Source organism: Bos grunniens, chromosome X (genome assembly GCF_055505025.1).
Source record: "Bos grunniens cultivar Pamir isolate PY7600 chromosome X, Bosgru_T2T1.0, whole genome shotgun sequence".
Taxonomy (NCBI): domain Eukaryota; kingdom Metazoa; phylum Chordata; class Mammalia; order Artiodactyla; family Bovidae; genus Bos; species Bos grunniens.
The window spans coordinates 90,037,657-90,065,408 of NC_141194.1; the positions used below are offsets into that span (position 1 = coordinate 90,037,657).

Sequence of the window (27,752 nt, forward strand, 5' to 3'; positions counted from 1 at the left end):
GCAGTAGCCTGACACCCCAGCCTGACCATGGAGAGTATCAAAGAGATACTCTCTGCTCCTTTCAAAGGGGTATTGCTTGTGGCCTCTCATTGATTGGCACTACCTGGGCAGAAATGGGAAAACAGGGATTCTCTGCCCCCTCCTTTCTTAAGCCAGTCCTTTAGTTTGGAATCGCCTTGGCCACCATAATTAATATTTTCAATAAGATTAATTTCTGGTCCAGCTATCCTGGTCAGCCCAGAATGCTCGCCACAAAGCCAAGAGACAAGAGGAGTATCTCCACAAAGAGCAAAGGTCAGACAAGCTCCATAGGGAAAAGGGGGAAAGAAAGCTGAGCTCTTGGTTTGTCTGTAGGATCTACTTTGGTCATTGGATTTATTGACTTTCAGAAAATTTTGAACACCTGTTTTTAAGGAAAGGAGAAAAGGAGGAAGCGAAAGGGAGGGAGGAAGATATGGGGCAGGGGGGAGAGAGAGAGAGAGACTGAATTTACATAGTTAATTATTCTAGATTCGGAGAAAAAGACAAGATGTTTAAGAGATTGTTTGATCACTTCTGTCTTCCAGCTGTTTAGCCCTGCACTTTAATCTTCCTTTTTACAGTTCTTCCTAGTTGGATCATTTCAAAGGACTCAGAGTACCAGGCCCATGCTTCCCCGTGTCCCAGTGTCAGGCCTGAGATGAGCGCTTCTACACTCTTTCTGTTCTGATATTTTTGGGTAGCTTCAACTGACTGCTCCACTTCCTCACTGTGGACAGAGAAGGGAAATGAGAAGGATTAAGAAATATGTCCAAATTATGGTTTTCTAGCTTCGACAACTCCATCCTGAGCTTGGCTAAGTCAATGTTTGTTCAGGATAGGGATCCTCTATATACCTAGTTCCTTCCCAGGAGCCTGGTAGGCTGCTTTATCCTGGGCATGGTTGCATGGCATTATTATTTGCTCACTGAAAGGAGGTGAAGGAGCAAGTTGGAAATGAGAGGTCCTGGGAAGTAAAGAGACTTTAGAGAAAAGAAGAAACAAAAGTGCAGGCAGCAGAAGACTCTCTGAGGATAGTTTCTTATTCTAAGCCTCCTAGGCCCTACCGCCTTAAGCTCACTTTTCTTGAAAGCTTTATAGCACCATCAAGTAACTTTCTAAAAGTCTAAGCATCTTTCTCTTTTTACACTCCACAGCAGTCAAACACACCCTGCCATGATGCTAGCTAGTTAGGGAATACAACAAATATTTCTGAGATCAGGAAATTTGGGTAGATTGGGAAAGGTGGTCTTTCTGAGAGTCCAAGATTCCTGACCCCATTTTAACAGTGTTGAGGTTCCAAGAAAACTTGAAGACCTCTCTGTTGGGTTGTATAGCAACACCCTACCCCAGTGTAGCCGATGACTGTTCCAAGCTTAGTAGTGGGGAATCTGTCCCCTTGCCTTCCTCCCAGGGTCAAGGAAACCTGACTAAGTCACACAGGGCAGCATTTGGGGATGGGAAAGATTCCTGTTTGACCCGTGGTAGGAGGGACAGAGGGCATAGTAAAGGTCAGACTCTGGGTAGGAGGTGGCAGGGCAAAGATTGGTACAGGTTAAGATGACAAATGCCAGAATCTAGTAGCAGTGTTCTGAATATCCTCTACCAGAGAACTTAAAAACAGAGAAGCTCCAGTCAGGGTTATCCTGGCTACAAGAACATAGCCAAACCTTACTTTCATGAGAAATGGGATAGTATGGAGAAAATCTGGATGAAGATAGGTGAGCCATCTTTCTAAGTACAGCCACCATTGGCACCATGCATTGTAGCTCCACATAGCTTTGGGATTGGCTGTTGAAGTTCTGAGTAGGAGATCAGGAAGGAGCTGTCCAAGCCCTTGATGGAATCTACTGGAGAGGGAAAGCCCACAAGGGGAAAGCAGGAAGCCAACAACTGGACTCTTAAGCTCCTATTCACAGTGCCTGGTGGATATCTTCTGACCGTAGCACTTTATAGACAACCCAGTAGAAGATGTTGAAGATGAGGAAAGTGAAAGGGAAGACAGCACGGGAAATGGTGTCAATCCTCTTGGCCTGGTCCACGTAGAGTTTTCGCATGGTTTCTCCTTCCCTTAGAAGTGGGGCTGGAGGTTGGGGGCTATAAATGCCAGAACCTTCCATTGGACCTCCATCCCTTGCCTGCAGGCAGTGGCCCAGGCCATAGCCACGGAAATAAAAGCGACTTTCACGGATGATATCTTCTTCCTGGAATTACATGGAAGAAAAGGCAGAATTTGAGGTCACAGTTCTAATGTAGAAGAATAGAGACCACACCACACAAGTATCTCGGGTGATGCTATGCAGACAGGGTAGGTGGATACACAGGCTCATTGCATGCTTTTTTATGGTCACAAAACTACTCACGAGATAGATGTACGCTAAGCAGCTACACGTGGTACGTATGGTATAAGTTTATGATTCCATTTGCAGATAAGCCTTGAGCTGCCTTTTTAAAATGCGTAACATCATTTAGAGCCATCTAAAACCCAGGAAAGTGCCAACTCACTGTGAGAGGCACATCTCAATGTCAAGTTATCTCTGACTGGTAATAAACAGAATAAAGAGAACAATGAAACCTTTAGAAAGCACAGCTGAGATAGTTAGACTTGGAAACTTGACTTTAATGACTTCCAAAAGCTGAAGAATTATGTCTCCTTGTACATAGTATCTTTAAAAAAATGTTTATCTCTGAAAATTCCAAAAGTTTTAAATAACCTAGTGGGTTATCCGAATCAGGGTAAAGCTGATTATGCTCTTGCAGATGTGTGTACTTCTAGGGTAACATTTATTACCCAATACACATTCCATTCATGTGCAGTACATGAATTCTGATGAACACATTAACATTGAAGAGGTAAATTTTATCTAAGCATTATGTAATGTAGCAGATTACACAAAGTTCATTTGTCCAATAAAAATGACAACTGACAACCTTAAGTAGCTACAACACAGCTGGGAGTCAGGAGGTAAGGCCAGAAAGATAGGTGGATAGAGACCTAGAGAGAGATGGAGAGGGAGAAAGAGAGGAAAAAGAAGAGAGAGAGAGAGCCAAAGCTCCCGAGTGATCAATAGAACTTTAGGTTAGATGCACAATACTGGATGCTTGGGGCTGGTGCACTGGGACGACCCAGAGGGATGGTACGGGGAGGGAGTAGGGAGGAGGGTTCAGGATGGGGAACACGTGTATACCTGTGGCGGATTCATGTTGATATATGGCAAAACCAATACAATATTGTAAAGTTAAAAATTAAAAAAAAATTAAAAAAAAAAGTCTTTCAGGGCCTAACTCAGAGCCTATTTATTGTTGGTTTCTACAATGGCAACCCACTCCAGTATTCTTGCCTGGAGAATCCCAGGGACGGGGGAGCCTGGTGGGCTGCCGTCTAGGGGGTCACACAGAGTCGGACACGACTGAAGTGACTTAGCAGTAGCACACAACCTCAACCCCATTTTATCTCCTTCTAAAGGACACACTGCCATCACAAGTGGTGGTTCACAACCTGGAAATTAGACCTAGGACAGGTAAGTATATACTACAACCTAGGAATACTTCATTCAAAGATGGTTATAATTTTTTAAAGTATCAATGTTTATAGCAGTAAAAGCTTCAGCTATGTAAGAAATAACCTCTTCTGGGATGGTACCAACTATCTTCTCAGTTTGCCCAGAATTGCGGTCTTCCTGATACTTAGGACTTTCAGTACTAAACAGAATAAGGCACATGTATATATTGAATGGACATGACAGATATACATAAAACGTAGATAAAGTAGATTTTACACATGCTATGCAGTTAGAAGGACATCATAGGGTCTTTATCCTGGGACCTCTATAATTATATAGTAACCCATTTAAAAGTGGCTTCATCAATGAGATGTTAGTGTGGTTGGTCCCATTAATCCTTGATTATGATAACACTAGAAGGCCTAGCCTGTCACTGGGCATCAGAGGTAGACAAGCTCAGGTCAGAGATTTGTCAACAGATCCTATCTCTTTCTCTGCCTGCTGCAGGCTCATACATGGGAAAGGACATCAGTCTGGCTCACCGCTGTGTCCCCAGTGCCTAGCACAGTGCTGGCATCTGATAGGCACCCAGTAGATGTTAGTTGAATGAATGAATGGACTGATGAGCCACATGCGGAATACAGGACAGGGAATGGCTTTGTTCTCATGAAGCCAGCATCCTCTCAGGATCTCAAACTGAAGAGTCTACTCAGAAGAGAATCTTAGCTACAGAGTGCCTGGCAGAAAAAACAATTGCTTCTTGCCCTACCTCTGCACAATGGCCTGAGGCCCCTTAAAAAGAATGGCATAGTTGGCATAGGGAAAGGTCTCTCTAAGTCTGCCCACCAGACAGCCTTGCTACCCAATCCTTGATTTTGCCAGCCTCTGTGAAGAGAGTTGTACATGTGTGCATGCATGCTAAGTCAGTTCTGTTATTCCTGACTCTTTGCAACCCTATGGACTGTAGCCCACCAGGCTCCTCTGTCCCTGGGATTCTCTAGGCAAGAATACTGGAGTGGGTAGCCGTTCCCTTCTCCAGGGGATCTTTTCCACCCAGGGCTTGAACCTGTGTCTCCTGTGACTGATGCATAGCAGATGGATTCTTTACCCCTGAGCCATCAGGGAAGCCCTGTACATGTGTAGGCCAGAGGCAATTCACCCTTGTGGTGGTGCTTTGACCCTGAGTTGTCGTGATGGGGAGACCTCAGCTCTTTCGTTTAAGTTCTTTATACAACCTATCACCATAGGCCTTGGCTCACTTCACCTGTATTCTGTAGTTCATTTTCACACTGTTTCTTCATGACAGGTTGTGCTGGATCCATTTTATGGATGAAGAACCAAAGGTAAACAAAATTTCTCCCAAGTAAGTGAAAAATGTCCCTTGGACTGCAAGGAGATCAAACCAGTCAATCCTAAAGGAAATCAGTCCTGAATGTTCACTGGAAGGACTGATGCTGAAGCTGAAACTCCAATACTTTGGCCACCTGATGCAATGAACTGACTCCTTGGAAAAGACCCTGATGCTGGGAAAGACTGAAGGCAGGAGGAGAAGGGGACAACAGAGGATGAGATGGTTGGATGGCATCACCAACTCGATGGACATGAGTTTGAGTAAGCTCCAGGAGTTGGTGATGGACAGGGAAGCCTGGTGTGCTGCAGTCCATGGGATCGCAGAGAGTCAGACATGACTGAGTGAGTGAACTGAAGTGAAAAATGAGGGAGTAAATAAAATGAAGTTTTCTTTTGCTTTCCAGTTCAGAGTCCCTCAGACTCCCTGTTCCCCATTGCTCATCCTAATCCCTGTAGATCTCGAGCTAGAGGATAAAAGCATGGAATGTATTTGTTTGCAAAAAGCTCTGAAAGAGAAAGTTAAATCCAACTTTTGCTATTTCTGTTTCTATAGATCTAATTATTTTCCCTTTTCTCCAATCACAGTAAACCTAAAGAGAATTTTTTGGAACTATTTTTCAAGCTGGACAAAGCTGTTTCCCACAGGAGAGGTAAAAAATGGCCAATAGTATAAGTCACCCTGGGCTCTTTAAAAAAACTTTTTTTTTTAACATATTGTACTTGTAGTTGGGGTAGCAAAGATGAGTGGACTAAAATTCAAGGGTGAGGGTCCTGAATTTGGGTATTGCTTATTTAGGCCACATTCAGAGGTGTGTGCGTGTTTGTGCGTGTGTTGGGGAGGGACAGTGGAGGGTTAAACTCCACTTTGTGGCTTTCATGCTTCCCAGGTGGCGCTAGTGGTAAAGAATCTGCCTCCCAGGGCAGGAGACACGAGAGACACGGTTGGATCCCTGGGTCAGAAAGATCCTCCTGGAGAAGGAAATGGCAACCCACTCCAGTATTCTTGCCTGGGAAATCCCACGGACAGAAGAGCCTGGCAGGCTACAGTCCATAGGGTCGCAAAGAGTCGACATGACGGAGCACACTAAACATACTTGTGGCTTCCATGGCTGTTGAAATGGAGCATTTTTGTGGCAGATATCTATAGGGGAGGAGGGCTGGGGAACTAGAGAGGAAAGATATTCCAAAATCAAGCGGGGATGGGAATGCACAGTGTGGGAGATGAGTTGTGAAGATGGGAAGGATGGATCGATATTGAGTGATGTATATTGAAGTGAGGAGAGGAGATTGGAGAATGGGGAAGGGTCCTGGGAGATGGAAAGAGGCAAGCAGGGTTCTGGGACCAAGTTCCTGAGAGGATTGGGCAGTATTTTAAATTTCTTCCATTTCTCAAGTTATTCTGTTGATAATGGTAAAGCTTTTTCCTCTGTCCATCTTGAAAGAGAGCCTTTGCCAATAAGTCTGCAAAGATTGGCGGACTGGATTCTGTGGCTGCTGTGTCCAGAACCTAGTGCCAGGGCCTGTTGAGGTTATAAAAAATGAGAAACAGACCCTTCTGTGTGAGGCTTCTAGACTAGCTAAGAAGACAAAGCAGAAATGTCTAGGAAAAAAATAAGCTATCTTAGACTGTGACATGGAAGGAGACCACTACAAAGTGCAAATGGATGGTTGAGATTTGGGATTTGAGAAGAACAAGATGAAGTCTGGAGCTTGATGAACAGCTGGCTGACTTCTGGAATACTCCTAACTTGCTCTTGGCTAAGGGATCCTTGAAAATCCTACGGAGTCTCTCTCTCCCTTAAGAGGGCTCCTCTCAGACTGAAAATCGCTTCTCTAGCTGGAATAGCAGGGTCCAGAGAGAGGTTCTAGAAATGAATCAACCCCGTATCAACTTTTTCAGCCCACTCACTGACCTCCAGGATTTGGCTACATTTCTTCTGGGATAGCAATGACTGTAGGAAACTCAAAAAGGGACAGAACTAATGATACAGGTAATGGTTTTCAGGTTTTATCTACATTAATCAAAAGCCTGGGCCACTTTGAGGCAGGATCCAGGTGCCTAAGCAGGGCCCAGGCTACTGTTATAACTATGTAATAATTGAGCACTGATTATGACAGGCTTCATTATGAGGTCAGGATCACCCTGTATATGACCAGGAGGGGAAGGCTGTGGGCAGTTGGAGGTTGGAGAGGTGCAGGGAAGGAGGTGGGACAAGTGTCACCCTGGAGTAGTTCTACAGCGACTACAGCAGTCTTCTGTTACCAGGACACCAGTAGAGGCAATTTAGCTGGGAAAAGAAGTCTGGAACGGGTTGGCAGACTGTTCTTTTCTAAGGTAAGCATGGAGAAGGCACCAAGATTAAAACCCCTATAAAGATAAGATTTGGGTACCTGTGGGCAGGTTTGACACAACTAAGGAGGTGGGATCAGTTAACTTACAAAAGGGTGCATCTACTTTTCTTGCCCTTCTGCCAAATCCATATGTTTTTCCCCTGAGCCTCTGCCTAGGATGCTGCTGCTGGATAGGAAAGGCTTTTAGGACTCTTGATCGGTCCTAGTCAAGGAGGTGCAGTTGTGGATCACTCCACTAGAGGGCGTGCTTCCCAGGCCGCAACTCAAGGACTGAAGCCGGGGAAAAAATTGATGAATACCGACGAACCACTAGATGAGACAAGAACACTGCCCTCAGCAGAAAGGGACCTTAGCAAGGAACATGAAATCCCGGAGGTAGCTTTTGAGATATTTTTAGTGCAGACATATGGTAAGGGTACTCCAGGAGCAGCTGAAATGGGAGGTGGGGCTGTTAGGAAGAGAGAAGAACCTTAGAGTTAGAGTGGCCCCAACAAGCTAGAGCCAGTTTGCTTAGATAGATCATTGTTTTCTTTCCCCACCCAGAGATCATATGTGCTTTAGTGCCTCCAGATTAGGCAGTAAACAGGGAGTTGGAGCTCAGGATAGGCCAGAACTCGGTGTGTCTGATGATTAAGTGAACCTTATGTAGCTCAGCAAAGGCGTTTAGTTTTGCTCATAACTGGGCACTTCCTTCTGTGACAGTGGCCCAGGCACTTCTGTTGTCATGACAGTGTACCTAGCACCTATTGTCTGGGCAATGGGGTGGGGGGGAGGATGCGCTGCCTCTGTTGTCATGAGGACAAGATCCCTACCTACTCTGCTTCCCCAGGTGATCACAAACAAGAATGAGAGAAAATAACAACTCATGCCTAACGAATCTGATGCACCCAATGGAGACCAAGGCGAAGAAATGAAAGAGCCAGAAGATGCAAGTGGTAGTGTTTCAATTCCAGCTTAGTTATGGTGGGGACCCTTTATAATGCTCCCCTAGAAAGGCACAATGCCTGACTTGAATTCTTAACCACCAATCAGTATACGACAACCTGGGATACCTTCCTCCTGGGTGGGAGGAGAGTCAGGAGCAACCACTACTAATTCTCAAAGCAATCTCGTGGTAAGTCAGTCGATAAGGTTCTAATATTGGCTAATACATTGGCAGTGCTTACTATGCAGGGGAATCTGTCCATGCCCTTAATTTACTCTGCTAGACTGCCCTACAGGAATGAATGTCCCATTGGACAGATAAAGAAATGGAATCAAAAAGGTTAAAGTACTTAGCTTATTTGTGACCAGCCTGGGACTAGAATCCAGGGTTCCTGACTGCCTGTCTAGTCCTTGCGGTCTAGATTGAGTCTTGGCTTTGGGGAGGAGTAGCAGGAAGGAAGGAGTCCAAAGGGGAAAGGAAGTGGGCTCCTCCCTAGTTGTGCTCACCATGCGGTGGCGCCTCTGCCTTCTTCGAAGTCGAATGAATTCCTTATGCTGACGAGAGACAAAATTGACAGCAGCGTACTCCAGCAGGGCAGCAAACACAAAGAGCAGGCACACGGCCATCCAGATGTCGATTGCCTTCACATAGGACACCTGCAACATCCATCAGTGGAAGAGTCAACCTTCCTCGAGTCCTTTCACGGCCTCTTTAGTGGGTTACCAGCCTGCATCAGCTGCCTGCTATTCTGCAGCTTTATCCTGAATTTCTTCTCGTGTTTAAAGAAGCTTCCCTTGATATGTCCCATTATCTGAAGGACTATGTCAAAAAGATCAGACCACCCATCATGCTTCACCCCTCTGCCCTCTTCACCCTCCACTTCCAGCTACTTTTCCTGCCTATACTTCTTTTCCTTCCTTTCTTTCTCCTTTTTGAACTTCTGCTTCTGCTTCTTATTGTCCTTTTCATTCTTATCCTCTTCTGATTCTTTTCTTTGCATAAAAAGCAATGAACATGAATGCTGGATTTCTTTGCCTTCTGTTCTGTCCTAGGATAACACAGCTGTGGTGGTAATTGGGCAGGGTGTGTTATTCATAAGTGAGACATATGAGGACATTCGAGGCCTAGAAGGGAAAAGTCTTAGCCAAGATTACCCAGTGAGAAGATGGCACTAGGGCTTAAGGATTCTGGGCATCAATTCAGTGATGCTGTGAATTACCTAGGTTGAAGTCTCAATACCAGACTATGAGTTCCTTCCTTTCCTTCCTCCATGTCTATTCTTCCTTTGATCCTATGATTTTTCCCTGCCATTCTTTGCAAGAGACCCTGGTGAGGATTTGAAATGAGTGGAGAGCAGGGGCCTCATCTCTCACAATGAAAAGCAGAACAGGGTAGGGATCCCAATGGGGTGCACCATCCACCCCCTGCTATGGATGTTTCTGTCATTTCAAGAATGCTGGCTTCTGCCTATCCAGTCCCTAGTGGTCTCCTTTACTACCTGCCTTGGTAGCTTTCAGGTACCATCAGCCCTCTGTATCCATGGGTTCTGCATTTGAGGATACAGAGGGCCAAATGTAAGGGACTTGAGCATCTGCTGATTTGGGTATCTGCAAGGAATCCTAGAAGCAATCCCCCAAGGGCACTTGAGAGATAACTGTACTTTTCTCTCCCATTTCCTTTGTGAAGATTAAATGCTCACTTCTCTTGAAACAGGGTTGTGGCTGGGTGGGACCAGAGGGGAGGGCAGAACTCAGGTTTATGAAGTCCTTCCACTTCCTCAATCAGATCACCTCCTTACAAAGTTTTGAGTGGCTAAGCTCACCTTATGCGGTTCCCCAGCAGGAGTAGGATTCATGACAGGCAACTTCTTTCACCAGCCTCTGCTATGTTGGACATTGAGGATGTTGCACACTCCAGGTAAGGAGCAGGTCTCACAAAATCTTCCACCTCAGTAGCTCTTAATCAGGGCTGACTCCCACACCCATCTCCCCGCCCCACCCCCGACCAGGGGCATTTTGAAATGTCTGGAGACATTTTTGGTCACACAATTTTAGGGTGGTGCCAGCAACTGGCTTCTAGAGGCCAGGGATGCTGCTAATATCCTACAGTGCACAGGACACCACCCTTCCACCAACTCACACAGCAAAGAAAAATGATCTCAACCAAAATGATGATAGTGCTAAGTTGGAGAAACTCTGCTCTATTTCTTTAAGGGCAGTTCTATTGAGATGATAGTGGTGGGTTGCTAGGCAACCCTGATTAAGCATCCCTTGGTGTTTCTACTTTGCCACCTACAAAGAGGGCCTCCTATTTCATTTACCATCTCCCAGTCCCACTGTGCCCCCAGGGATGTTAAGTAAGTGCTATGAAAATCCACAATGAGGTAATGACAGGGGAGGTCCATGAAGGACTTTGGATCATCAAAAGAAAAGGACGCCTTAAGAAGCAGGAAGAAAGTCTTGTTAACAATAAGTGTCAACAATGCACCTTAAATATCTCTGGAAATCATCCACTCACTATCCTGGCTCATCTGAAGAATTGCAACAGCTTCCTAAACAATCTCCCTGCATCTCTGCTGGCCACTTACAATCTATTCTTCAAACAACAGCCAGAATTTTGTTTTCAAAATGTAAGTTTGATCATATCACTCCTCTGCTTACAACCCTTCAGTGGTTCTCCACTATCCTTCTGATATAGGCAGTGCTCCCCTCGGCATGACACCTAGCTCCTGCCTACTTTTTCAGCTTTACCTTGTCCCTTGCAATCTATGACCCTGCCATGCTGATCAATTTCAGTTGTCTCCCAAGGGGATCATCTCTTTCTGTGTGTCTCTCCTTCACCTTGATGATTTTTACTTAAATGTCCACTTTAGATACCATATCCTCTGAGAAGTCTTCCCTAATCATGCGGGTATGGGTTGATTGCCCCTACTGGATGTGCTCAGGTTACCTGCACCTGAGCATCCATCAAATATACCTGGCTCTTTCCTTCACTAGATTGTAAGCTCTTCAGTGGCAAGGACTATTTCTATCATGTTCGCTGTTCTATCTCCAGTGCCTAGCTAAGAGCTTGGCACATAGTAAGTATCTTTTGAATTAATGAATAGGTGGATGGTGTATTTGTCTCTGCTAGTTCTGTTTGCCCTCTTAGCCTTCTTTGTTACTACCTGCCCCAAGAGCTGTGAGCCATTTAGATGACAGGATTTTGAAAGAATTGGGTTCCTCTTCCCTGTTTCAACTTTAGGTCTAATCTGTCAGTCTCTAGTAGAAACTTCCATTAAGCCCTTCCATTATACACTGAACCAACTGGAAGTTGTACAGATCAAGAGCCTGGCAAAGAGACAATGATGGGTGCCTTTTGGAGCCCTAGCCCTCATAAAGGCAAAGATGGAATGGCTTTCAGTAGCATGGGAGACGGCCATCCCAGTTGAGTTCCCTTACAAAGTGACCCTTGGCTGCTCTTATCCTGGACACTAGAATAGTATTGGGGGTGAGATTGCTGTTGCTTTCAAAAGCCCCTGATTTGGCCCCACATTTTCCCTTGGGGCTCCCATGAAATCTAATGTTACACAAACTCAAGAGTGAGCAGAAGCTCTCTGACTTAGTCCCTTGCTCTGTGGGGCTGGCCAATGAAACTTTTAGTTTAGGGTCTATGCCTGCGTACTTTGCCATTGGCCAATGAGGACAAGAAAAGGTCATCAACATAGAGAACAGACTTATGGTTGCCAAAAGGGAGGTGGTGGGGTAGGGAAGGACTGGGAGTTTGGGATTAGTGGATACAAACGGGTATATATAGCATGGATAAACAACAAGATCCTATTGTATAGCACAGGGAACCATATTTAGTATCCTGTGATAAACCATAATGGAAAAGAATATAAAGAAGAATGTCTATATATGTATAACCTAGTCACTTTGCTGTATAGCAGAGGTTGGCACAACATTGTAAATCAACTATACTTCAATTTTATATATATATATATATATATATATATATATATATATATATATAAAAGGTCATCAAAATCTGATGAGAAGGTACCAAATACCACCCCCCCCCAAACCAAACAAAACCAAACAATCCTCCAATAAAGTACATTCTTTCTATATGAGAAAACAGAATGATTCCTGGGAGCAGATGGATGGTGTTTGCTCACAGGAGGGGACTGGAGAAAGGAGTTCTCTCAGCAAGAATAAGGCATAAACTGAAGCAACTCCCTGAGTTAGAGGAGAATCTCCTTATATGGCAGCGGCAATAAACTAGGGCAGGGTTCTTAGGTCTGAACTACTTTTCTTCCTCTGGTCTTCATGCAAGGCCACTACCACAGCCTCACCTGGCCCTGTAGGCTTCAACTAAGCCCAGTCTGCCTCTCACAGCCTCTTCAATATCCTTGACATTTAGAAAACACACTTACAGGCCTACCTCAGAGATGTTGTGGGTTTAATTCCAGATCACTACAATAAAGCAAATAGCACAAATCTTTTGGTTTCCCAGTGCATGTAAAAGTTACGTTTACAATACACTGTAGTCTAGTAAGTGTGCAATAGCATTATGTCTAAAAAGACTATATGTATACTTTAATTTAAAAATACTTTATTGCTAAAAAGATGGTAGCCATCATTTAACAACTCAGGGTTGCCACAAACCTTCAATTTGTGGGGGGAAAAAAAGCAGATCTGCAAAGCACAATAAAATGAAGTGCCATAAAATGAGATATGCTTGTATAGGAAATTATCTCTGACAATTTTCCCTGTGACACGATCCTAATCTCAGCTTTGTCACTGTCTGTCCCTAGAAAAACTTAGGATCATCTCAAAGGTTTCCTGGTGATTCAAAAACAATTGAGAGCACTACCAGCTGCTTTAGGCCTAGGTCCACTACCCAGTCCTTTCCACCTAGACTCCTGATAATTATAACAATAGCTAACATTTATTGAGTGATTATTATGTGCCAAACACCATTCTCTCTGTTAATACATTATCGTATATATTTCTTGCAATAACCCTATGGAAGAGGTAATATTCCCACGTTACAGGTGAGGAGACTGAGAAGGAATTTACCTGAGATCACCATTAGCAAATGATGAGGCTGGGACTTCAATAAAAATCTACCTGTCTTAAAAAAAAACTACCTGTCTCTAATCTCCTATTCTTAACAACTATTGCCCCACCACCCCAGTATATAGGAAATTTGTAAATTTAGTCTGAGTGTCCAGATCACCCCCTGTTTAAGTCCCCAGTAAAAGTCTTCTTAGGAATAAACACTGGGAGATATAAGATCACAGGGCCTGGTTTCCAACAAAACAGAGCAAGAGGGAATATATTCACTATAACAGCCATAAAAACTGTGTTGTTTTGCTTTCCATTATTTCTCCATGGCATAGTACAGTGCCTGGTACACAGTATGTGCTCAATAAATATTTACTGAATGAATGAATTTGCTTGCTCCCTGATCATCTCAGAGCCTTGCTGACTTTAAGGACATTGAGGTGATGACCTCTAAATTCTGTTCATGAAGACATGAGGCAGGGAAAACCTGGGTCCAGTCCCATCAGCACAAATCTCTCTGTGTAATCAAAATATCACCTGGCCCTAGAAAATCTGAGTCCACTGACTTTAATTGCTATTTGCTGCCTCAAAGTTTTCTCACCCCCAAAGAAGGAACATTGTCTCTAGAGCTCTTCATGATAGTATCTGATTTCTGACATAGTGAGAAACAGACGTCAATTTAAAATCCTTGTATTTCTTTGATTGTTCCTTGTGAAGCATGACCTTGAGAAAGTCATTCTATCTCTCTGGGCTGTAATACCCTCATCTGTGCCATGAGGCAATGGGGCTTTCTACTTGCTGAGGGTCTTTTGATCTTGGACATGCTAGTATTTCCTGATGAAAGTCAAAGTCAGCACTGTCTACTCATTCCCTAGCCAGACAGCATCTGCAACCCCAGTCTTCACACTGTTTGCAATGTTATTAGCAGTGTGTTCCAGGGGAAGAGAATGCAGGACACCTGCTCTTGCTTGACGGCTCTTCTCTACTTTAAATCCAAGGAAAATAGTGGGAGGGAATGTGGGAATGAATGGGAAATGGGGAGCTCTGTGGCAAGCAAGGTCCCTGGCATGTCTCTTCACCTTAGGCAAAGAGGCCCGGGAGCCAGAGCTCTGAGTTGTCATGGTGAGCACAGTGGTGATGCCTAGGCCCACTCGGGCAGGGGCAGCATCCATGTTGATCCAGAAGGAGACCCAGGACAGGATGACGATGAGTAGGCTGGGGATATACATCTGAATCAGATAGTAGCCCATCTGTCGTTCCAGGTGAAACTTTACCTCGATGCAGGTGAATTTCCCTGCAAGGAAAGAGGTGAGGTGTCAGGCCGCAGGTCCCCAGCCAGCAGCTGAAATTGAGAGGCAGGAGTAGGGCAGCCCTATCTCTGTGGGCCAGCCTCTGGGCACCTAAGCTGGGTCAATAATTGAGCCTTTCAAAGTGGTCCCAGGTCCCAGATGTATGTTTTGATGAAGCTCTCAGAGTAGCCAACAGGGACCTGACCTCTTGCTCCAAGCACTTTAGTTGCCAGCAGAAGGCCTTCCCCATGACAGTACTGAAAGAGGATTAAGAGTGGGAGGACTCCAAAGCCAGGCTGTATGTGTTTGACTCCTGAAGCTTCTGCTCACTAACTGTGTGACCTCAGGTGAAACACCGAAGATTTTAAAGTTTCAGTTTCTTCGTCTATAAACTGGAATAACAACAATATCCATTCCATCACTGGGCAATTGTAGGAATTAAAGTTAGGTGATGCATTTGAGGTGTTGAACACATAGGCAGATGGTACTATTCTCATGATTAACAAAGCGATGAGCCTAGACTCCACTCCAATCTCAGCATCCTTGCTGGTGTGTCCTGGGACCCCTGAAGCTCTCCAGCAATGATTCACTGAGATAAACACTGCCTGTGTCTTAAGCAAGTAAGAAGAGCTGGATAGCAAATATCTGGAAACAGTGTCCAACAGAAACCAGCTCTGGACGGTGGGCAGCGAGTTCCCAGACAGCACTGGGCAGCAGCGTTCTATTCCACCAACAAAAAGTGTGTTGGCCCTGGGCACATGTACCAAAGCTCTCCTCCTCTGACAGTCACCTTCACTTTACCTTGCTTCCCACGCCCCAAGGCTAAGAAAACACTAGCTCAGAGCTTCCCCTGGCAGTAGATGCTTAGGATAACCAAGGCAAAAAACAGAGGATACGTATGTTCTTTTATTGTGGCCTGGTCTTGCTGTTAGCAGACCTGATTCCTCAAGCTTAGTGATTTCATCAATGACTGACTAAGACTTTGTCATGTGTGTGATGCTGTGATCTCCCACTGTTGCCTGAGTCCACCTCACTTCATCCCACCCCAGGCTTCTAGCCATGAAGTGTTTTTGGTATCTGTATTTTCTTTCTTTTTTTTTTTTTCTTTTTGATGATAGTGCTTTTGTTTTCCATGACAAAATGGATTATGACTTGTTTAGCATAGAAAAAATGTGAGAGGTAGAGAGGGAATAATAATATTCATAAACTGACATTTATCAAGCCCCTACTAAGTGCCTTGACTTTATATAGTTTATCTCATTTAAACCCCATAGCAACTCTTTGGGGCAGGTAAAATTATTATTTCCCATTTTACAGGTAGGGAACGGAAGCTCCTTTGAGATTATGTTTCTTGAGGGTTCCCAACTAGAAAATAGTGTGGCCAGTATTCAAACTCAGCTCTATCTGATTCCAAAGTTCTTGCTCTTATCACACTGCTTTAGAAACACTTGGTGCTATTTTCTTACAGGATTTTTTTTTTTTTCAATTACAGGATTTTTAAACAAATGCTTTTGGTTTGTTTCTTTCACCACAATAGAATCATTCTGTGTATACAACTTTAGATCTTAACCTTTTCCACTTGTATTTTCCAATGTTGATACGAGTGCCTTGAAAGCATCCTTTTAGACCTCTGGATAATACCCCAGCAAGCAGATGTGCTATGTAATTTATTTAACTTCTGCCCTATCGGTAGATATTAAGAGCAGTTCTGAGTTTTTGCCAGTATAAACAGTGACCAAGGAGCCCTCTTGGGGTCTAAAGTCAATATGATTTTTTGGAATATTTCCTTAAAATAAATTCCAAGGAGTGGAATTCCTGGATCAACAGGTAGGGACAAAATTTAGGTTCCAGACTAAAGTTTCTTAGTGTGCCCCCTGGACCACCTGCATCAGAATCTTCAGGATTCGTGTTCAAATGCAGATTTCTGGGCATCACTCCAAGCACATGTAATCAGAATCTCTGAGACGTAGAACCCAGGAATCAATATTTTAACAGGCTCTCCAGGGAAATATGATGCACACCAAAATTTGAAAACCATAAGTCTATATACAAATTGCCAGGTTTTTTTTTTCCTGAAAAAGTTTACACCAATTTCCACTCCCACCAGCATTTTCTAAGTTCAATGGCTCATTCCTCTCCCCAACTATCTGCACCCCTGCATACACAAACACATATTCATAGGCTTGCACCCAAAGCATATCAGCACACCATTGGAGGGACCCAGGATCTCCCTTCTTCAGCTTGTGGCCCCTATCTCAGCATCATAGCTCTTCACAACAGCCAAATGGTAGGTGGAAATGAGGAACCTACAGCGATTAGGGAAGCTGCAAAAGGAAGGTGCTCAAGCTGGAAAAGCAGCTGCTCTTCATTTCCTGACCCAGTTTTCACACCTGGGAAACCATGTCAGTTCATGAGACTTGGGGACTGGAGACAGTGGCAGGGGGTGTGGGCAGTAAGCCAGCTGGTGCCCTGAATTCTGTTCTCTCCTGGTTCAATGTAGTCATTGAATTCTCCCAGATGTAGAAATTCCTCACTTTCCACATGAAGTTGGCCTCAGGACAGGTGGAACACTCCTGCCACTCGCTGACACAGGCCCATTTGTTCTGCAGCATGTGATAGGGACAAGAATATGGGCTTTGGTGGTGGAACATGGGCTTTGAATTTGAAATCAGTCATTTACTAACTGTGGGACTTGGATAACTGATTCAATTTCTTAGAATCTCAGTTTTTTCTTTCTGAGAAATGGGGCTGATCACCACTGCCATAATGAGATAAGACATATGAGAAACTTAGCACGCCATCGGGCACAGATTGGACCTTCAATAGAGGCCAGCTGCCTTGCTCCTTTCCCTCCCATTTGGAGGCCCTTTGTGCAGCCCACAGCCAGTAAGATCCTAGTTTTTTTTTACCTGTGTTGTAGTGCTTGGTACAATAGCCTAGATCCTTCTCATCCCGCAAGATAAACTGAGGCAGAGTCAACCCCTCGGCCACTTGGACAGCAGGAGCATCTTCCAGCCACTCAAACATGAGGTCATTCATGGTGTAGCCAACTGAAAGTGAAAGAGATGGCAGAGGGCTGCAGAGTGTGGGTGTTGGTTGGGGGTAGGGAGAGGATTAGAACTGGCAGGAAAGAACAGATGAGGACTAAGACCTGGGTTTTAGGAGTTTCATGCTCATCTGGGAAAGAAAAACCATTCTGAAGAGGGTACTTGATCAACTGCTTCATGTGCCCAGCCTAAGTGGGTAAATCAGGAAGACTTCAGATTCCTCTCCTACCTAGTTCTCAAGCATTAGAAAGTCCCAAAGATAAATTATTCTGACAGACCTAGAAAGCACATCAAGAGGCCTGGAAAGATGTCAAGGAACCCAGCTGGGAACCTCCTGCCCCATCTCAAACCCAGGGGAGTAAGCATGTGTACTGACCACATACCTTAAGCTGAGCCAGCCTTGGAGCTAGGGCTTCTGCCACCTCACTCCAGGGAGGAGAGAGCTATTTATACCCTGCCAGTCATGCATGGGCCAATGTGCACACCACAGACTCCTAGCCAGGGCCCTGAACTGGGGCAAACTGAGAGCTAACATCAAAAGTGCCAAGTTGCTCACGGAGAGCTAGAATTTTGTGAAGGCTCTTGCCACATAGATGACTATATGCACATGTTGGGTAGAAATGTGAGCAGAAACACAAAGGCTCACAGATGTCCAGTGTAGGGCCTTGGCCCAGAGTAGCTTTGTTACTTTAGGCCAGTCACTTCCCCTTCTCTAAAATGTTCCACTTACATTTCAGAGGAGGTAATGAGGACTTGGACGTGAAGGTGGTTTATGAACTCTAAAAAGTGGACCACATAGGACAAATTCTATCCATCACTATTACTATATGTTAGAAACAGACAGACAAGAATTTTCTGAGGATCAAATGCATAACTCCTGATCTCGCAGTCTCACTTGCCCAGGAGATGGCGAAGAAATGGACATGGGCGATGTCCAGGCTTGTCATCCTTTAGCTTCCCTGCACTTGGGACAGCTGCTGCAGGCTGTCACCCTATGCCCTTGGTAGCTCTTGGCTGACCTTGGTGCCCTGGGCACTGTCCTATGCCTAGAACTGTCCTCTCTCACTTCTCTACAAAAGTAATCTGTACACACTGCTATATGTAAAATAGATAAATAACAAGGGCCTACTGGATAGCATAGGGAGATATATTCAGTATCTTTTTATAACCTATCATGGAAAAGAATCTGGAAAATAATACATATATAATGGAATCACTTTGCTGTACACCTGAAACTAACAAAACATTGTAAATCAACTATGTGCTGTGCTGTGCTTAGTTGCCCAGTTGTGTCTGACTCTCTGCAACCCCATGGACTGTAGCCCACCAGGCTCCTCTGTCCATTCTCCAGGCAAGTATACTGGAGTGGGTTGCCATGTCTTCCACCAGGGGATCTTCCCAACCCTCAGGTCAAACTCAGGTCTCCTGCATTGCAGGTGGATTCTTTATTGTCTGAGCCACCAGGGAAGCCCAACAACACTGGCATCAGTAGCTTATCCCTTCTCCAGGGGATCTTCCCAACCCAGGAACTGAATCGGGGTCTCCTGCATTGCAGGCAGACTTTTTATGAGCTGAGCTAGCAGGGAAGTCCAAATCAACTATACTTCAATAAAAAAAAAAAAAAGTTGCCTATGTTCACAAAGAATCAGGGTTCAAAGACTGCCCCATCCCTGACAACTCTAGATGTGTATAGGCATCTTGAATATGTTAACTCAAAGGAAGTAAAGGTAGAATTACTGCAGGCACTGTGAGAGGGAATGTATCTCTGGACACAGGAGGTACTCCTCAAATGGCATCCAGCCCAAGCACACTGGTATATAAGGTTGGGACCTTCCCATCCCCCGGCCCTATAGGGCAGCCAGACCTGCAAATAGCCAGGGAATGGAAAAACACATTAGACTGGGTGTTCAGGAGCTCTGGCTTCTAGTCTTCCCCGGGCCAAGATCTGACTGTGTGTGTTTGGGGAAGTCCATCCCCACTCTGGGCTGCCCTTCTCCTGTCTGGAATATCATGGCATGGGGTTGACTAGTTGGTATCTCAGGCATTGCTCTGTGACTTTCTAGGGACACTTACAGCTCTCCAGCTGCATTGTGCAGGTCTGGATGTCCATGGGGAAGTTCTTGAGGTCCATCGGGCAGGACAAAATGAGAGTCAGCCTGGCAGGGACAGGAAGAAAGAAGTCAGGCTGGCTGAGTGTGGCTCAGTGCAGCACAGGGACCTCCCCCCACCCCGCAGCCTCTGCCCCTTGCCCCGAGTTCTCCTGGCCATCTACCAGCTGCACCTGATGCTGTAGAGCACGTTTCCATTCTTGAAGATGCGCAGCAACTTGTTGTCTGTGGTCACCTCGTGGAAATTGGCCCCTTTCTCATTGGCAAAGAACAGGTCTGGCTTCCAGATTGAGTCCAGCATGGAGGGATCGAGGTCCAGCGAGTCATCAGGATATTCTCGGTAGGCCAGGCGTGGATCGTTCCACTGCTGTCGCAAGAAGACATTCACCCGGTAGTCCTGGGAGGGGGCAAAGATGGGCCCATCAGAGGCAGTGTTACTGCAGGGACTAGCAAGCTTACCACAGGAGGGCCATGAGGAGGAAAATGCTGGGAACACATCTCAGGGGAAGTGCGCATTTTCCACTGGAGAAGGAGACAGGCTCGGGCTGATACGGCAAAGATGGGAAGGGAAAAGACATTTATTAAGCTCTTACTATGTGCCTGAGTCTTTGCTAAGCACTTTCTTCATATGCATCATCTTATTTAAATCTCACCTCAACCCTGAGAGGAGAGTGCTGTTATGATTCCCATTTTACAGATGAGGAAACTGAGACAAAGAGAGGTTTAAGTAAATCTGCCTAAAGTCATACAACTATTAGATGGTAGAGTCTGAGATTGAATGCAGGTTTTTCTGATTAAAAGCCTGTGCTAGTCATCACGCTATCTTCCAAACTCGACCATCTGCTGCTTAGGCTAGTCTGCCTTTAGCCACAAAAACCCTGGGCTGGGGAAAGATAAACTCCTAGTGACCGCCTTTGGACATCCCATGGCTTTAGCCATGACACTGAAACAGGGAGAGGATGGCAGAGGAAAGACTGGCTTGCTATCTGGTGGGCTTCTCCCATTCACACTAGAGAGGAAGTGGGGGGCATGGAGATGCTTTACCATGGTAGTCTCGGTGACGGAGCCAAAACTGTTGATGAAGATGTTGCAGGTCACATTCACAGGTGGGCCTAAGGGTAGCAAAGCACAGCCATATTGGTAGAGCATTCCAGGAATCTGGGAGAAGATTCCAAGACTGCCTCTCTGAACTGGAGGCCAGGGCACTGCTGGGAGAAGGCAGTGTCTGGCACACAGACCCAGGGTGATGGGGTGGGGATGCTCCTTCTGAGCTGTGAGTGCTAGACCTGTTCCCCAGCCTCCTGGCTCTAAGGTAGGCAATGGGGGTGGCTCAGTGTCCCCAAAGGGAGTGGGGAGGGGGAGGTTTTGTAGGATGAATACTTCTTACCTTTAAAATTAGGCCGAATCCTGGCATCATACCCAGATGTTCGCCCCATAAGCTTGTCCAGGAAATCAGAGGGGGACATGGGCTGGGACGCCTTGGTCCCAGGTTTGACTTCCTCTTTTGCCAAGGCCACTCTGGAGAGGAGAGAGTTAATCACTGAAATCAGTTGTGTGTGCATGTGTGCTAAGTTGCTTCCATCATGTCCAGCTCTTTGTGACCCCATGGACTGTAGCCTGGGGCTTCCCCGGTGGCTCAGCGGTAAAAGAATTCACTTGCAATGCAGAAGATGTGGGTTTGATCCCTGGGTCAGAAGATCCCCTGGAGGAGGGCAGGACAACCCACTCCAGTATTCTAGCCTGGAGAATCCCATGGACAGAGGAGCCTGGCAGACTACAGTCTGTGTGTGCTCAGTCATGTCCAACTCTTTGCAACCCCATGGACCATAGCCCACCAGTCTCCTCTGTCCATGGGATTCTCCAGGCAAGAATACTGGAGTGGGTTGTCCTGCCCTCCTCCAGGGGATCTTCCTGACCCAGGGATTGAACCCAAGTTTCTTATGTCTCCTGCATTGGCAGGCAGGTTATTTACCACCAGTACCACCTAAGAAGCTGGAGATCAGTTATATTCTACTTTATTACAGATCCTTCACTTCCCTGTTCCCACCCCACTTTGGCTGGTCTCCATATCAGTGAGGAGATTAGGAGCTGGGTTTCTGCTTGTCCCCTTGCAAATGAGAAGAACAGAAACAGCCATAAGCCAACACAGCAGCTCACTAGTCAGTCCTAGACAATTGCTTTCACATATATTAGATCTTTTTGCTCTCACAATGCTCATGTGATGGGGGCAAAAACTGTTATTTCCATTCTACAAGTGAGAAAACTCCTTCCAAAGAAGGAGTGATCTGTGGGACTGTAAATCAGTGCAGCCACTGTGAAAAACAGTATGGAGTTTCCTCAAAATATTAAAAGTAGAACTACCATATGATCCAGCAATTCTACCTCTGGGTATTTATCCCCAAGGAAACAAGATTACTATGTTAAAGAGATATTTGCACCTCTCCCATGTTCATAGCAGCATTCTTTGTAATAGCTAAGACATGGAAAGCACCCAAGTGTATATCAACAGATGAATGGATAAAGAAAATGTGATATATACATACATACACACAGTGGATGGAGAAGGCAATGGCATCCCACTCCAGTACTCTTGCCTGGAAAATCCCATGGATGGAGGAGCCTGGTAGGCTGCAGACCATGGGGTCGTGAAGAATCGGACACAACTGAGCGACTTCACTTTCACTTTTCCCTTTCATGCATTGGAGAAGGAAATGGCAACCCATTCCAGTGTTCTTGCCTGGAGAATCCCAGGGACGGGGGAGCCTGGTGGGCTGCCGTCTATGGGGTCACACAGAGTCGGACACGACTGAAGTGACTTAGCAACAGCAGCACACACAATGGAATATTACTTAGTCATAAAAAAGAAGGAAAATTCTGCCATTTGCGCAACATGGACAGACTTGGAAGGCATTATGCTAAGTCAAATAAGTCAGACGAAGACAAATGCTGTATGATCTCACATATAAACATGGAATTTAATACATAAATAATAGATAGATGGATGGATAGATAGATCAGTCAATCAACTAACCAAAAGAAGAATGACTTGCCCAAAGTCTCACAACTGAGGCCTCATCCAGTGTTCTCTTTCTGATGGTGTCTTTTTTTTTAATATAAATTTATTTATTTTAATTGGAGGTTAATTACTTTACAATATTGTATTGGTTTTTGCCATACATCAACATGAATCCGCCACGGGTATACATGTGTTCCCCATCCTGAATCCCCCTCCCACCTCCCTTCCCATATCATCCCTCTGGGTCATCCCATCTTTTGGACTCTGATGGTGTCTTGAACACACTCAAACATGAGTGACAGAATTAATGTAGCTGTGGCCACACTTTGTACATCTGGCCTAGCCAAGGATGGGAAGGGCTCAAGGGCAACTGACACCCCTAAGAGCTGGTTTCAGTTGTTTGGCCTTCATGCTGATCTCTCAAGGGCTAGGACCCAGCTTCTGGAGAGGGCAGTTTGGCTTCTGCTCCAGCAAGAAGCTACATTCTGAGCTGGACCTCGGTCCAGGCAGCTGCAGGCAGATGAACTTGCCTTCGCAATAATATAGGCAGAAAAAAGCAGGGCTCTAGGAGCAAGGGAAAGACTCCCAGTAAAGAAGCCATGCTGTGAAAGTCAACTCCCATCTTATCTCCCTAAGAGCTTCATTTCAAGGAAGGGGCCAGTGTGCTTTGGCCTAAACTAGAGGCCAGCCCTCTTCTCCCCTGACAGGTTCTCCCATATGCCTGCTTGTCTGCTTACCAGCCAATAGCTAGACCAGGGACCAGGAGTTCAGCAAGGGCTTGAGGGCAAGGGTGGAGCTGAAGCTAGACTCTTGGCTGGGCCCTGTGCCTCCTGCTCCATCCTGCTGTCATCCCTAAAGCCAGCTCCCCTGTGCTGGGAGGTGAAGTGACTACTGTCCTGGGTCTGAGTCTCCTTTGAGCCAGTGGGCTCCTCCTTCCCAGTAAATCTATGCACCTGCCAGTGACTGATATAGTAATAAAAATAGCTGAGGCACCATGCTAAATGCTTTATCTAGTAGAGTTCTCACATGAGTCCTCTCAATAAGTACCATTATTATCCTCCTTTTATAGGTGAGGAGTGCAAGATGGAGCAATTTGTTCATGATCATACAGTTTCTAAATGGTAAAGCCAAGATTCCCACCCAGAGCTCTTGACTTCAAAACTAAGCCTATCCACAGAGGTAAAGAACAGACTTTTGGACTCAGTGGGAGAAGGAGAGGGTGGAATGATTTGAGGGAATAGTATTGAGACATATACATTACCATATGTAAAATAGATAACCAGTGGGAGTTTGATATATGACATGGAACCCAAAGCTGGTGTTCTGTGACAACCTGAAGGTGTGGGGTGGGGAGGGAGGTGAGAGGGTGTTTAGGAGGGAGGGGACACATGTATACCTATGGTTGATTCATGTTGATGTATGGCAAAAACTATCACAATATTGTAAAGTAATTATCCTCCAATTAAAATAAATTAATTAATTAAAAAAAAAACCTAAGTCTATCTACTGTAGTACTAAGATACAAGCAGCCCCAGGCAGGCTGCCAAGGAACCAGAGTTGGGGAAGGTCAGTGGCAGCCTCACTCTGACCCCTAGAGTCCTGCCTTCTCAAATCCTAAGAGCAAGAGGAAGCTCTTACCCTGGGAACAGAGGCCACCTTGGCCCTGAGCAGGGGTTGCCAGAGCAGGTGGCTTAAGCATGCTCTGAAAATCCAAGGAGGCGCTGGTGCAAGCAGAAGTCGTCCGTGGCTTCACCATGGGACGTCCACACTGGCCAGGTGCTGCTGCTGGCCGCCTGCCGTCTGCCCCCCGCCCCCAGGGAGGCCACGTGGACCTGAGTGTGGTGCAGCCAGAGCCTTGCCACCGTCCTCAGCTCCAGTCTCATGTTATCTCTCCCACTGGCCCCAGTCCCAGGACTGGCTGTGAACTCAGCTGTCTTGGGCCTCAACCCCGGTGGCAGCCCATCTTTTCCAGGGCTACCTCATTTGTGGACCTGAGAGCAGAGTCACGGTGTGTAGACTCTCCTTTCTCCCATTCATTCCTGGAAAGTTCCAAACACTGGCAGGACTCAGGAGGCTCCAGAGCTGGAAACCTTTCTCATGGAAGGCCCTGGGGTGGGGTAGGGGGGAGAACTCCAATTCTGTTATTGGGTGCCCAAATGACCTTGGCCAGGTCACCTGCCCTCTCTAGGCTTCAGTTTCCATAAGTTCAATGAAGGACTTGGGCTCAAGACTTTCTAAGGGCTAACCTTGCTCTAATCACCAAGAGGGCTTTGCTGCCACCAAAGCCTGGGCCTTAGTATAATTTCCCCTCCATCAGGGCCAGCAAATGCCAGCTGGGTGCCCCCTTCTGCCTGCATCCTCATATCAGCTCCAGCTGAGCTACCATTGCCATTCTACTTTGGGCTCCTTTTCACTCTGAAGAAGTTTATTCCCTCCCTGCCAATCCCACTGAATCCCTGCCTGCCTGCCCACTCGTGTCTGCCAGCACATGAGAAAGAGGCTCCTCAGAGGCAAGCAGTCCTGGGGTGCTCCCTGAATGAAGAGGAGGATGATATTGCGGTGGCACTCACCCACCTCCACCTTGGGAGGCACTCTTCTGACCAGTTCATCCCAGGGCACAGCCATCTTTCCTCCAGCATCCCCTGTCCACCTAGCTTCCCCTGTCCACCTAGACTGCCCCTGCCCCCTGCACCAGCTAATGAGAAAAGTGGGAATCGGTGGGGGGGGGGCATTTATAGGGAGCCCAAAGCTTGTCTTGCCCCAAAGTCCAGGAAATGATGGCCACATAGCACCACTCCAGGGAGCAGCCAGGTGTTCCCTGGGCAGGGTAGGGAGAGTGCAGAGGGGCCAGCTTTGATCAGCCCGGCTTCATCCTAATGTGGTTGGGGAAAATCCTGGCTCGTTGTAACCTTTTGGGTGAGCAGCTGGCAGAGGTTGGTGTCATTTTTAAGGATTTGAGGAGCATGTGGTCAAGTTGGGAGGGAGATAGGGTTAGAGGGCAGGACAGATGGCTTCTGTTCAGGGGCTCACTCCTAGCCCCTACCCTGACCCAGGAAGCTCTCACCCATGCAGAAGCCTCCCCATCACCTCTGGGGCTTTGACATCCTTCACAAAAGGCTCCTGGGATCTCAGTGGAGGTGAGTGAGTCCGCCTCTGGAGCCATACTATCCATGGGCTTTTGGCAAACTTCAAGGAAACTCTGCCGGAGCCCCAGTTGCCCCCCTCCCCAGCCCGTGTTTGCATGCATCTCCTTCTCACCCCCACTCAGCTCACCTGAGGAGGACCTGCCCTGGCAGGGTCCAGAGGAGAAGGAAAGAGAGGGTTGCTGGAACAAGAGTTGTCATCCTGTGGGGACCCTGGAGTCCTTTTCTCAGCCTGGCTGCCAAGGTGAGAGGGGATACCCGGGGCAGGAACGCCGAAAGTACAGATCCTTCTTCCTGCTCAGGCCGCTCTCGCAGGGAACCTGAGGGGGGCCGGGCTAGGAGTGGCGTGCTCTCTCCCCACTTCTCTCTTCTTTGCCCCGTCCCTCTCAGTCAGGGGGCCAGAACTATTCCCCTGGAAGTGATCCTGACACAGATAACCCCACCGGCTCCTGCTCGAGCTCGCCTGGGGCTCCGGAGGGCCTCAGCCTGCCTGCCTGCCGGGGTGCTGAAGGAGATTCTTTTTGGGAAGCAATCACTCTCTAAACCCCGGAGAGTCTTGGAGGAGATGGGGGAGGGAGACTGTATGAAGATGTTTCCCTCCCTCCCACCTCCCCCTGAGATGCACCCTCTAGAAAGCAGCAATTTAAAGGCACAGTCGCCGGCAGCTGGAGTCGGGTTCAGAGCGAGTCCGTGTGTGTTGTGTGCCGGGGAGGAGCTTGGGCTGCCGCTGCAGCCTGGAGAGGGGCCGGAGGTGCTCTGTCCAGCTTCTAACTCTCGGGCTGGAGGAGTGCCGGCAAGCTGCCTTGCTTCCCCCACCTCCCCAGCAGTTTCCCTTTTAGCCTGGAGCCAAGCGGGGCCAAACTCTAGTCTTAATGATTTTTTGTAAGGGGGAGAAACGACCTGAGAGGGTTTAGGCAGAGCCACTGGGTATTCTCCAGGTGACAGTTTAAGGGCTGCCAGGAGGCAAGAAGGAGGAGGGGAAGGGAAGGGGCAGCTTTTCCTCAACTCTCTGGATGGAGACAGGGGGATGAATGATGCACAGGAACTTAGGAGTCTTCTTCCTATGTCTGCCTGCCTATCAGTCAGTCTGTCTGTCTGCCTACTTGCTCCATCTCCTTCATCCTTATAGTTGCACATCCTCTTTCCTGCCTACTTCCCTCCCTCAGGTCATCTCTGCTGAGCCTGTGGGCTCTCTGTAGCTCTCTGGAACCCCTCTTTCCCCAGACTGGCTAGGCTGTGAGGAGGAATAGGGCAGAAGCTGGGGCAGGGCAAGCCTGGCACACAGCAGGCTTTGTAAGCTTTGGAAGAGTCAAGGGGACCCAGAGCAATGACCTGGCACCCCCAAAGCTTAGGATGGAGGAGAGAGCTGGGGAGAGCGGACCACCCACCCCTCCTTGCTTCTCATTTGCTTACAGAGTGCGGCTGCTTGAACAGTTCTTTTCCTGTCAACCCTTCCCCAAACTTGCTCAGCACCACCTGAACCGCTCTGGTCTAGGACATCTCTGAGTGCCTCATCCACTATCGCTTCCTCTCTCGCTTTTCTCTTCTTTCTTCCTCCCTCTCTTTCTGAAGCTTTCCTTCATCCATACTCTCTGCATCTCCCTCCCTGTTTCTTTTCTGGTCTCACCTTCTAGGTCTGTTTCCCCCCTTCTTTCACCCTCACTTTCTCTCCATTCCCATTTGTTTTCTATCTCAACCTCCCATTTTCTCACTCTCTCCTTTTAAGCTGTGGCCATGAGAAGCCAAATGTTTTCGTTTTCTTCAGTGGAAACTCTTATGACAGCTCTTCTGAGTTCTTGAGGGTATGCTGGGCCGGGGGCGAGGTGGGTGCCACTTTCTTAGGGTCAATACCTGAGCCCCACCAGAGAGGGATGTGTGGAGACTGTGTGCTCTTCTAACAGGATCCATCAGCTACTTAGAGGGATTAAAGACAAGGCGACAATGAGTAGAATT

General features: G+C 46.7%; 1 protein-coding gene and 1 long non-coding RNA gene across 2 annotated transcripts; one reads left to right on the forward strand and one right to left on the reverse strand.

The window, feature by feature from the left end:
* Positions 1-343: 343 nt before the first annotated feature.
* Positions 344-26,135, reverse strand: LOC147340883 (glycine receptor subunit alpha-4). Its single transcript, XM_086388792.1, has 9 exons — positions 25,930-26,135; positions 21,028-21,158; positions 20,685-20,752; positions 19,814-20,037; positions 19,606-19,688; positions 17,395-17,535; positions 14,276-14,490; positions 8,655-8,804; positions 344-2,222 (listed from the first exon to the last, which is right to left on the reverse strand). The coding sequence occupies exons 1-9, from the start codon at positions 25,998-26,000 to the stop codon at positions 1,932-1,934; spliced, it is 1,374 nt and encodes a 457-aa protein (XP_086244918.1). The 5' UTR covers positions 26,001-26,135; the 3' UTR covers positions 344-1,931.
* On the forward strand, positions 6,995-9,167 carry LOC147340884 (uncharacterized). The gene is made up of 2 exons (XR_015159422.1): positions 6,995-7,206; positions 8,053-9,167. It is a non-coding gene; the product is annotated as an uncharacterized LOC147340884 (long non-coding RNA).
* Positions 26,136-27,752: the final 1,617 nt, after the last annotated feature.

Bases quoted from the DNA above. Each gene is read 5' to 3' on its own strand.
- LOC147340883 (XM_086388792.1), bottom strand. From the start codon at position 26,000: ATGACAACTCTTGTTCCAGCAACCCTCTCTTTCCTTCTCCTCTGGACC. The intron at 20,753-21,027 runs GTAAGAAGTATT...TGCTACCCTTAG, and splicing joins GATTCGGCCTAATTTTAAAG to GCCCACCTGTGAATGTGACC. The intron at 14,491-17,394 runs GTAAAAAAAAAC...CTTTCCTTGCAG, and splicing joins TACCAAGCACTACAACACAG to GGAAATTCACCTGCATCGAG.